This window comes from Callithrix jacchus, chromosome 18, assembly GCF_049354715.1.
Source record: "Callithrix jacchus isolate 240 chromosome 18, calJac240_pri, whole genome shotgun sequence".
Classification (NCBI taxonomy): Eukaryota; Metazoa; Chordata; class Mammalia; order Primates; family Cebidae; genus Callithrix; species Callithrix jacchus.
The window spans coordinates 11,809,753-11,822,414 of NC_133519.1; the positions used below are offsets into that span (position 1 = coordinate 11,809,753).

Below are 12,662 nucleotides of genomic sequence, written 5' to 3' on the forward strand. Positions count from 1 at the left end.
GAGAGGTTAGGTAATTTGCTGAAGCTATATATGGCTATTTTGTGGGACACATGGGATTAAAATCTCCATCGGTCTGATTCAAAGTTCTACATCCCATTTTGCATTTCAGCTTGTTATATCTGCCAAATAACTTAGTTGAGGTGGGCATGTTGATCTATTTATGGGATATATCTCAATACCAAACTGGAACAATGGAGCTGGTGACTAATTTGGTGTTTTTACTAATACAACCACCACTACCATCACTGAGCATATGGATCTGATAAATGAACACCTGATTAAATTTCAATGGAAGGGGAAAAGAACTTGTAGGGAGAAATGATTTACTGGGCTGTGAGATTATAAAAATCTTGAGAGTTTGTATTAGTTTGCTTTGATGCTACCACAAAGAACTACCTGAGACTGGGTAATCTGCAAAGAAAAGAGATTTAATTGACTCACAGTTCTGCATGGCTAGGGAGGCTTTAAGAGACTTATAATCATGGAAAAAGTGACGGGGAAGGGGAAGCAAAGCATATCTTACATGAAGGTGGGTTGGGGGGGAGTTATGTCAAATGCTTTTATTTATTTATTTTTGAGATGGAGTCTGACTCTGCTGCCCAGGCTGAAGCACAGTGGTGCAATCTCAGATCACCGCAACTCCCAGGTTCAAGTGATTGTCCTGCCTCAGCCTCCTTGAGCAGTTGGGATTACAGGCATGCACTGCCACACTTGGCTAACTTTTTAAAATTTTTAGTAGAGACGGGGTTTCACCCTGTTGGTCAGGCTGGTCTCAAACTCCTGACTCAGGTGATCCACCCACTTTGTTCTCCCAAAGTGCTGGGATTACAGACGTGGGCCAGTGTGCCTGGCCTGCCAAACACTTGTAAACCATCATATCTCCTGAGAACTCACTATCACTAGAACAACATGAGGGAAACCACCCCCATGATCCAGTCACCTCTCACCAGGTCCCTCCCTCAACACATGGGGATTACAATTCTAGATGAGATTTGGGTGGGGACACAAAGCCAAACCATATCCGAGTTACAACACGACTAACTAATTTTTAGTAAAAACAAAGGATTTAATTGTGCTTTTTTTTTTTTTTTCCGAGATGGAGTCTTGCTTGCTTTGTCACCCAGGCTGGAGTGCAGTTGTGCAATCTCAGCTCACTGTGACCCCCACCTCCCAGGTTCAAGCAATTCTCCTGCCTCAGCCTCCTGAGTAGCTGGGATTACAGGCTCCCGCCACCATGCCCAGCTAATTTTTTCTTTTTGTATTTTTAGTAGAGGTGGGGTTTCACCATGTTGGCCAGGCTGGTCTCGAACTCCTGACCCTAGATGATCCACCTGCCTCAGGCTCCCAAAGTGCTGGGATTACAGGCATGAGCCACCGTGCCTAGCTTTAATTGTGCATTTTAAAGGAATAAGCTCGGGGTGCAGTGGCTCATGCCTGTAATGCCAGCACTTTGGGAGGCTGAGGTGGGCAGATTACTTAAGGTCAGGGGTTCGAGACCAGCCTGGCCCACATGGTGAAACATTGTCTCTGCTAAAAATACAAAAACTAGCTGGGTGTGGTGGCCTACACTTGTAATCCCAGCTACTCCAGAGGCTGAGGCAGGAGAATCACTTGAACTTGGGAGGTGGAGGTTGCAGTGAGCCAAGATTGCCCCACTGCACTCCAGCTTGGGCGGCAGAGTTGAGACTCCATCTCTAAACAAACAAATAAATAAATAAATAAAGGAACAAATTCCAGAATGTGAAACCAATTGGCTACAAATTAGAAACACGGTGCCACAAGATTATCAGTGATCAGAGCTTCTGATAAAAACATACAGAATGAAAAGCAATTGAAACTCTAAAAAGCAAACAATAACCAGAAGCCTGGGGATTATCTCATTTTCCCTTTTCAAGAAGACTACTGAGTGTATTTTTAAAGCTTTGTTTTAAATTCTTGCAGTGAAGTGACATTTAGAAGTAACTCCAGTGTTATCTGTCCACAAGAATTCACATCTACCCTTCTTGTTCTTACACCAGTCAGGTATCAAAGAAACCCTTCCATACAGACTGCCCACAAGATTGTGTAGTTATAACAGGAAAATGGAGAGAAAGCAATGACATTCCACAGCTTTTGAGTTTCTAGTAGATTCAGAGGAAAGGTTCTGATCTTTACCAGTGCACCTTTTTATCAGAGTAATTTCTTCAGTTCTATATTTCTGTTCACTTTCAGCTGTGTTTAAATAGTCCTTTAACCTATTCACTGAGGTATTTTTGTTTTTAAACAACTACACTTTCATTTCTCAAAGTTCTATTTGGTTCCATGGCAAACCTGCCTAATAATTTTTATAGTTTATCATTGTTTTCTCTTTTTGTGATTTCATCTTTCTTTCTTTTTTTGAGACAAAGTATCGCTCTGTTGCCTAGGCTGGAGTGCAGTGGCCTGATCTTGGCTCACTGCAACCTCTGTCTCCCAGATTCAAGCGATTCTGTCTCAGCCCCGCAAAATAGCTGGGTTTACATGCACAAGCCACCACACCTGGCTAATTTTTGTATTTTTATTAAAGTCAGTGTTTTGTCATGTTGGCCAAGCTGGTCCTGACCTCAGGTCATCCACTCGCCTCAGCCTCCCAAAGTGCTGGGATTACAAGCATGAGTGACAGCATCCAGTCTCATCTTTTATTTCTTTGAATATCTCATACTTTATCTGTTTATATTGTGTATTTGATTATCATGGTATCTTAAATCCCTGAGGGTCTAAATCTTTTTTTTTTTTTTTTTTGAGACGGAGTTTTGCTCTTGTTACCCAGGCTGGAGTGCACTGGCGCGATCTCAGCTCACCACAACCTCTGCCTCCTGGGTTCAGGCATTTCTCCTGCCTCAGTCTCCTGAGTAGCTGGGACTACAGGCACGCACCACCATGCCTGTAGTCCCAGCTACTCAGGAGACTGAGGCAGGACCCTCAGTCTGAGGCACCACCCAGCTAATTTTTTTGTATTTTTAGTAGAGATGGGGTTTCACCATGTTGACCAGGATGGTCTCGATCTCTTGACCTCGTGATCCACCCGCCTCGGCCTCCCAAAGTGCTGGGACTAGATGCGTGAGCCACCACGCCCGGCTAAATCTTATTTATTGTTTCTGTTGACAGTCACCCTTGGTCCTTTCTTTCCTTGTGTATTAGTACAGAATCTACTGTTTTTGAAGGAGGAATGTCTTTTAGCATTTCTTGTTTGCCATGTTGCATGAAGAAATCAGAACTGGAGCTTCCCAACTCATGTGTCATTGGAATGCTGAGATACTTACCCTTTCGGCTGGCTAGTCATCACTAGTTACGAACTACTTTCTCTATTTATCTTAATGTGCTAGGCACAAGGAAATAAATCCAATGGGATATTTGGATCAGAGGGCTGGAAATTATTTGAAATCATTAAGGAATAATCTTGCTTCTTAAAAGAAGCAGAGTAGATTAAGGCATCTGATGATTAACTGACACTGTAAATTATCTTCAATTAAAATTTAATCCCAGATTGTTACCTCTATGTAGCATCCTGAAGGGCCATCAAGTAATCATATTAAATTTAATATTATTATTATGAACCCAAATAACCATATATAAAAACCAGAGCCTGATAAATATTAAATGCTAATATACTCTAATACTGTATTCTGGTCTTTAGTCGTCAACTAACAGAGGAGAATGGAGGCTGTGTGTTGTAGTGAAGAGCATCAGCTGGTGTCATAAGATGTGAGTACTAACGCTGACTAAATTGCTCTCTACCCATTATCACTTCAGGTAAACTTGTTTGCAGTATGTTTTCCAACTGTGGGGAACAAATGAACAGCAATGCAAATGACTTTTGTGGATGATTTCTCGGGTGGGACAAGGACTAAGCATAGAGTTTGGCAAGTTCTGCTTCCCATTTTGCATTTGAGTATGTGCTTAAGACACAAGCACTTTTTGAGCTAAATGGCAATCTAAATACTTCATTTGAGCTTGTTTTCAAAGTAACCTTTTATATTTATTTTTTAGGAAGGATGTTGTACTTCATTATTCAACTTTATTTGAACATGGAAACATATTTTTTAAAACATGGAACAAAGAAAAATATTAAAAACTTAATTTTTAATATATTCTTTATCATGTTAAGAAAACCTAGATTTCTAGAATTTAATTTATAGTCATAACTAATATGAAATATTGACCATCTGTAAATATGTCAACTTTCCCCAAATTAATCTCTAAAATACATGTAATTGCTATTAAAATCATTAAAAGGAGGTACATGGATGTTCTCACTCATAAGTGGGTATTAAATAATGAGAACACATGGACACAAGGAGGAGAACATCGCACACTGGGGTCTTTCGGGGAGTGGGGGGCTAAGGAAGGGATAGCAGGGGGTGGAGCAATAGGGGAGGGATGGCATTAGGAGAAATACCTAAGGTAGATGACGGGGTGATGGCTGCAACAAACTGTCATGGCACGTGTATACCTACACAACAAACCTGCACGTTCTGCATATGTACCCCAGAACTTAAAGGATAATAAAAATAAATAAATAAAAGGAGGTACTATAACAGTCTGGGTTTAGAGGTTAAAAATCTAAAGCACAACTAGGAATAGAAAGAAACTCTCTCAACATAATAAAGCCTATTTAGGAAAACCCTACAACTAACATCATGCTAAATGGTAAAAGACTAAAACCTTTTCCTTTAAGATCAGGAACAAGACGAGGATGCCCACTCTTGCCACTTTTATTCTACCTGGTACTAGAAATCCTAGCCAGAGTAATTAGGCAAGAAAAAAGAAATCAAAGGTATTCAAATTGGAAGGAAAAAGTATAAAGATCCGTTCACAAATGACGTGACTTTATATACAGAAAATCCTAAAGATTCTACAAAAACCTGTTAGAATGAATAAACAAATTCAGCAAAGTTGCAAGATGTAAAATCAACACACAAAAATCAGTCACATTTCTATATACAAACAATGACTAATCCAAAAAAGAAATTAAGTAAACAATTACGGCCAGGTGCAGTGACTCATGTCTGTAATTCTGGCACTTTGGGAGGCCAAGGCAGGCAGATCACTTGAGGCCAGGAGTTTGAGACCAGCCAGGCCAACATAGTGAAACCCTGTCTCTACTAAAAATACAAAAAATTAGCCAGGCATGGTGGTGTGCGCCTGTAATCCCAGCTACTTGGGAGGCTGAGACATGAGAAAAGCTTGAACCTGGGAAGTAGATGTTGCAGTGAGCTGAGATCACGCCACTGCACTCCATCCTGGGTGACAGAGTAAGACTGTCTCAAAAACAGAAACAATCAAAAAGAATAAAGTACTTAGGAATAAATTTAACCAAAGAGACAAAAGTCTTATACACTGAAAACTACAAAACATTTATGAAAAAAATTTAAGATGTAAATGTTAAGACATCTGTGCTTGTGGATTGAAGACTTGGGTGTTGTGTATGTGGTTCTTTTTACAGTTGGGGTCTAGTTCGGTTGCCACCCTAGAGTGCAGTAGCATGACCCCAGCTCACTGTAGCCTTGAACTCCTGGGCTCAAGCAATCCTCTCAAGAAGCTAGGATTATAGGTGTGCACTGTTGGGCCCAGCTAAATTTTTCAAAATTAATTTTGTTATGTAGTAGATGTTGGTGCTCCACCCAGAGCCCCTTGGCTCCTTTTTTCACTTGTTTTGGTTATTTTCCCTAGAGTCTGCTTTGCTCAAACAGAGACCCTTAGAAGTACCTGTAAATTTATGATCCCTGGGATGTCCCTGATCCCATGACTGATACGTGCGAGAGCATGAAGACTCTAGCTCCCTTGTCTGAGACAAGAGACAATGCTGAGGCATAAATTTCATTCCAGAGCTCCTCTGTATGATTCAGCTAAAGCTACGCTTTGGTGGACTTTGAGAGTTCAGCCTTGGTTGACTTCTTCAACATCCCTGTCCTGCTTCTCCCACTCAAGAAGCTAGGATTATAGGTGTGCACTGTTGGGCCCAGCTAAATTTTTCAAAATTAGTTTTGTTATGTAGTAAATGTAGTGAATGGCTCTTCTTTAATAATCACTTGAACACAAATCATGGCCTCAAGATCTGCAACTGGGCAGCTGACTTAACAACACCTATGGAGAAACAGAGAATTAGTACGAATTTACCTTTTATAACTGATGTTGAGATTGGCAGTCATGACAACTCCCCCAATTATCATCGCACACGTACCAAGAGTAGCATCAACCATGGTTGCAATGGCGCCTCCATGAAGGAATCTAGTTACAACAGGAGTGAAGGAGAAATGATTTCAGAAGTTCTGAAGATAGAGAGCCTCTCAAAAGAGAAAAATTATCCAAGCATCTTCGTACAATATACTTATGAAACCTCCACTTAACCCATGTTCAGTGTACTGAATGACAAATACTATCTATGTCCCCAACTTTATTTTGTTCACAGCATAATAGTATAAAGTATTTGTAATAAAACCAGAACTTAATAGTAACCAGATCACAAGCAAGCAAAAAGCTAAAATATAATTCAGAAAATCTGTATTATGTTTTTATTATTAGTCAGGTATGGTGTCATGTGCCTGTAGTCCTGGTTACTCGGGAGGCTGGGGTGGGAGGATCACTTGAGCCCAGGAGTTCGAGGCTGCAGTGAGCCATGATCATTCCCTTGAACTTCAGCCTGGGCAACAGAACAAGACCTTGTCTCACAAAACTAAACAAACTATACATGTTCATTGTTTAGAAATTTAGGCAATGGAAATAAGAAGAAAAAAGAAAAAAGAAAAAAAAATTTAAGACCATAATATTACCCACCCAGTCAGTGACAAGCTACTGTTAGCACATTAATGATATGCTCTCAAGTTATACTCTACTGCCCTGTGTCCTATAATATTATACATCTTCTTTAATATATTAAATATTTAATCATATAGTAGTATAAACATCTTTCCATGTCAATAAATATACATCTACATGACCATTTAAAAGTCTTCATTGTAGTCCATGAGCCGGACACATGGCGGCACTGTTAAGATAAAAATCTTTTAGATCCACACGTTTAGGCTATCACTCTTACCCAGGGACTCCTTCCAGGTAAGGGCCTGCTTGAAACAAGCAAACCATCCTTTTCTCAACGTCATTGTAGAACATTACGTATTCGAAGCCTAGGCCTTCATCAAAGCTTCTGGTGAAGAGCTGGGCTTGTGACATTTGTTCTTCTGTCATGTGCTCTGGATCTATAGAAAATGAGGTGGATGGCAAATCAGAAACAAGGGTAAGAGAAACGCCATGGCAGAGCCAAGCACCTGGACCCTGCTAGAACCACCTTCAATGAATGATTGATTAAAATGTCCACATTAAAATTGAAAGGAATGGGAGGGTCTCAACAAAACAGAATATAGGATCCTTGCCCCTGTGAAATTAACAGTCCAACTGGGGACAGAGTAAACAGATATGAAATCAAAACAAAGTACCCACACATGGCAATCAGGAATATAGGATACAAATGCTAACAACATACTGAAAAAAATGGTACGGTATAGACAGAAATCCTTGGAAGAACTGTGGTTTAATGCAGTTTACAGAAAATAAAAAATGTAACAGAAAGGAGGTTTCCTTGGCAGACATGAGTTTAGCCTATCAGTTATAGTGAATCAGCAATGGGTCAGTTCAGCCCAATACTCATGTGACTGTGACTCTAAGCCCCGCAAACTGGCAGCCAGAACCAATGGGGTTCATGAAATAAGATTTGGGGTTGTAACCAGCCTTTTTTTTTTTTTTGAGACGGAGTTTCGCTCTTGTTGCCCAGGCTGGAGTGCAATGGTGTGATCTCGGCTCACTGCAACCTCCACCTCCCGGGTTCAAGCAATTCTCCTGCCTCAGCCTCCCGAGTAGCTGGGATTACAGGCATGCACTACCACACCTGGCTAATTTTGTATTTTTAGTAGAGACAGTCAGGCTGGTCTCAAACTACAGACCTCAGGTAATCCTGCCTTGGCCTCCCAAAGTCCTGGATTACAGGAGTGAGCCACCACACCCGGCCAGTAACCAGGCTTTAAAAAGAAACAGAACACTTATCTAACAGAACCATATATTCTGGGTAAGTGCTAGTGCACTTGTTTATATACAGTTTTTTTCCACTTATACAATTGTGAGCAAGTTGGAGGAACTGGACTGAGTCAAAATATAGATCTCTTCAAAAGATTGAAAGTTATTGCTCTCAAGGAATGGGACATTTATCCTTTCACATCTATTTTAAAATTTAATCTCCCATACTCACCTTTCTTTCATAGCTCATTATGATTTGCCATATATAACACTAAGTTTCTTTTATTTGTATTGAGTTTACAGTTACAAACTTGGAAAAGGATACAGATGAGAAGATCCAGAAGTAAGGAGGGGGACAGGAAGGATGAATTTTACTGAGGTCATGAGCATCCCGGGCAGGCATCCTGTCTTTCAGACTCTGTATACCCAACAAATGGCACAGATGTGCACATATTATATACACATAAGCAGTTGTTGAGTGAATTGATGGTTTAGGAGGCCATCGATTGGGGATCAGTATTACGGTATTGTGGAATCTTGGCCTGTGAGTTGGGAAAATTAAATTCTTGGCCTACCTCTGGCCTATAACTCACTCTTTTGCCCCATACTTTATCCTTACAACGAGGAGATAAAACAAAATGAGCTCTAAGATCTCTTCCAACTCTGACATTCCAGGACTTCAGGATAAGATAGGTATCAAGCGCTTCTAATGTTTTTACTTAAGAGTTCAAAATTTCTGGTCTAGATTACCAAACCTTGCACTTACTTTATAAAAATGAGAAAATAAGGTCTGGATTGAGTCAAAATGTAGGTCACATCAAAATAAAGACCGAAAGCTACTGCTCTCAAGAGGGTGCATTTGTCCTTTGTGATGGTGAAAGAAGTTTGTTGGAAATGCAGAATTTCAGGCTCTACCTCTGACCTCCTGAAGCAGAACTTGCATTTTAACATAATTCCTAGGTGCTCCATATTCATTTTTAAGTCTGAAAGGCACTAGTATTTTAAGACATGGGATAGCACTGAAAATAGCGGTGGAGTAACATGATGAGATTTGCATTTTGAATCATTCTTTTGACAGTTGAGTGGAAGAAGGGCTTTGAGGAGAATAAGAATGGAGGCAGGAGATGAGAATACAAAAATCACAATCACCAAGCTTATCTGCTGAATGGGGTGATTTTCTTAGCAACGCTTAGCTTCGTGAAAGCCTGTGCAAAGAAAAGATGGCAGACGGTTGGATTCATCTAGGGCTGGGGTTTTCCTAGGTTAAGTAGGCTACAGAAGTTCAGAGAGATGAGGGTTATGGGACAATGAGAAAGTAAAGGACTCAATTAACTCAGAAGGTCTAAATGAAATAACTATTGTTTCTGAGGGGCCTTTGAACAAGTAAGCTGCTGAAAGGAAAAATGCTGTCAACAGAAAACAGGATGTTTAAATGTGTGCATTTGGAGGCTGTGTACTTTCTGAAGATAAGGCTCCCATGAGATGTTCATGGGAGTGTGTGGCTGGAGTTGGTGGAAAAGAAAAGTTCAGAGGTAATGAGGAAGCACATAAACTGAGCCACTGTGTAGATGCTCCAGTTGCTGAGAATGGTGAATGGTTTAGGTAGAGAGGAAGACAGCGGATCAGCTGCTGAAATACTCAACACTGAGGGAGAAGTTGGCAGTTGACAGTGACAAGGAGGGGAAGAGGGTGACAAAGTTAGATGGCTTTTTTTTTTTTTTGAGACAGAATCTTGCTCTTTTACCCAGGCTGGTCTCAAACTCCTGGCTTCAAGTGATCCGCCCACTGCAGCCTCCCAAACTGGTGGTACAGGCGTGAGCCGCCACTGCGTCCAGTCCAGAGGGCTTTTTAAGATAAGGGGAAGTAATGGTTTGAAAGCAAGTGTGGGTAGCAAAGAGGACCTCAAACTCCTTTTGATTCTGATAGGGTCAAATTTTAGTCAAGAGCAAATGAGGGTTGGATGAAGAAATGAGCAAAAAAACCATGTAGGAATGGAACCCTGGAAAACATTGACATTTAAGGAGCAAGTAGTAGGAGGAGGGAAGGTTGGTCTGAAAGGTTTATGAAAGCCAGGAGAAAATGCCTCAATGAGAATGAGACCACCAGTGAGGTCTAGTACAGTAAGTGCTGAAGAATGCCCACTGAATTTGGCATTTGCTCACCAGTGGCTTCAATGAAGACATTTCAGTAGATCTGTTACGGTAGAAGCCAGATTACAGTGGGGTAAGGACAGTCAGTTGTGTGATGTGCTAATAGTTGGAATATAATTAGTAATACAAACTAGAAATATTTCCTCTTCATTTATAAAACAGAATAATTTTTCCCTCTAGATATATCAGAGATTCTGCAAAGAAACCTAAGAACTCTGTGATTTTTCTTGATTAGTTTTATTTTTGTTTTATTCATTCCTTCAGCAAATACTAAAGTATCTATCATGAGGAAACTGAGGCACAGAGAGGCAAAGTACTTTGCTCAAAGTTGCACAGCTTTAAACTGTGGAACCAAGGGCCGGGCGCGGTGGCTCACGCCTGTAATCCTAGCGCTTTGGGAGGCTGAAGCAGGTGGATCACGAGGTCAAGAGATCGAGACCATCCTGGTCAACATGGTGAAACCCCGTCTCTACTAAAAATACAAAAAATTAGCTGGGCATGGTGGCGCGTGCCTGTAATCCAAGCTACTCAGGAGGCTGAGGCAGGAGAATTGCCTGAACCCAGGAGGCGGAGATTGCGGTGAGCCGAGATCACGCCATTGCACTCCAGCCTGGGTAACAAGAGCGAAACTCTGTCTCAAAATAAATAAAAAAATAAAAATAAATTGTGGAACCAGAATTTGAACCCAGGCACTAAATTTCAACCATTAAATTAAAAAGTTGTCAACTTTTAGATGACCTCTAAAGCCAAGAGACTGCATGAGATTACCAATGGAGCGTGGAGAAGAAAGGAGTACTAATACTAAGGACTGAGACTTGGGGGCACCCTAATATGAGGAGTTTGAGGATGGGGAGGAACCATCACAAGAAACTGAAAAGGAGGGACCAGTGAAGTAGAGAATGTGGTGTCCTAGAAATTATGTTCAAGTAGAGTCACCAGCTGTGCCAAAAGCTGAGAGGTGAGTGGACTCAGCAACATGAAGGTCACTGGCACCCTTGACAAGGGCTGTTTGAGGGAGGGGGTTCAAGACAGACTGGGCACAGTGGCTCACACCTGTAATCCCAGCATTTTGGGAGGCCAAGGGGGCTGGATCACTTGAGGTTAGGAGTTCAAGACCAGCCTGGGCAACATGACAAGTCTCCGTCTCTACAAAAATACAAAAAATAGCTGGATGTGGTAGCACGTGTCTATAGTCCCAGTTACTCAGGATGCTGAGGTGGGAGGACTGCTTGAGCCCAGGAGGCGGAGGTTGTAGTCAACTGAGATCACGTCACTGCACTTCAGTCTTGGTGAAAGGGAAAGACTCTGTCTCAGGAAAAAAATAAAAACAAAAACAAAAAAAGAAAAAAAGGCCAGGCGTGGTGGCTCACATCTGTAATCCCAGAACTTTGGGAGGCTGAGGTGGGCAGATCACTTGAGGTCGGGAGTTCGAAGCCAGCCTGGCCAACATCATAAAACCCCATCTCCACTAAAAATTGAAAAGTTAGCCAGGTGTGGTGGTGTGTGCCTGTAATCCCAGCTACTTGGACGGTTGAGGTGGGAGAATCACTTGAACCTGGGTGGCGAAGGTTGCAGTGAGCTGAAATCATGCCACTGTACTCCAGCCTGGGCAACAAAACCAACCTCCCCCACCCCCAAAAAAACCCAAAAAACAACGACAACAAAAAAAAAACAGAGCGAGACTGGAAAGAGAAATGCAGTCGTGGCATGTTTGTATGCTGATAAGAAACATCTGAGATGGATGTCCATCAAATAAAATGGGATGCAGCACACAAACGGAAGGCTTGGTGTCCCTAAGAGTGTGTACAGTTCACTGTCAGCAAGAAGCAGCAGAACATCAGGCACAGATGCAGGGAGGAGAACATGTGAGGCAGTGGGAGACTGGTCTCTTCCGACTGCTTTTATTTCCTTAGTGAGTCAGGAAGTGAGACCAACTATGGTGAGAAGGGAAAAGAAAGTATTAGAGGCAATAAGAAGAAAGAAAAAGGCAGAAAATAGTCATCCAGGAATGCAGGAGGGTGAATAAACTAGGGAAACATGAAGTATGGTTGTCAGGCAACATTAAGGGCCTTCTTTTTCTTTTTGGTGGGGGGTGAACGGAGTTTCACTGTTGGTCAGGCTGGAGTGCACTGGTGCGATCTTGGCTCACTGCAACCTCTGCCTCCTGGGTTCAAGTGATTCTCCTGCTTCAGTCTCTCAAGTAGCTGGGATTACAGTGCCCGCCACCATGCCCAACTAATTTTTTTTTATATTTTTGGTAGAGACGGGGTTTCACCATGTTGGCCAGGCTGGTCTTGAACTCCTGACCTCAAGTGTTCTGCCCTCCTCAGTCTCCCAAAGTGCTGGGATTACAGGCATGAGCCACTGTGCCTGGCCCAAAGGCCTTCTTAAAGTTCATTAAAAAAAAAATTCAACCACTACCTAAAGATGTGTTTAGATGATTAAAAGATAATGAGTAACTCAGAAATATCTGTGTATGATTCA

At 41.6% G+C, this 12,662-nt stretch overlaps 1 protein-coding gene across 1 annotated transcript in view; it reads right to left on the reverse strand.

Moving 5' to 3' along the window:
- The window catches only part of THEM4 (thioesterase superfamily member 4), a 37,799-nt gene that overhangs the window by 10,727 nt on the left and 14,410 nt on the right, over positions 1-12,662 (reverse strand). The window contains exons 3-4 of the mRNA XM_008984377.5: positions 7,058-7,217; positions 6,139-6,249 (exon numbers count right to left, since the gene is read on the reverse strand). Coding sequence (XP_008982625.2) covers positions 6,139-6,249; positions 7,058-7,217 — 271 coding nt within the window. The remainder of the gene's footprint in view (positions 1-6,138; positions 6,250-7,057; positions 7,218-12,662) is intronic.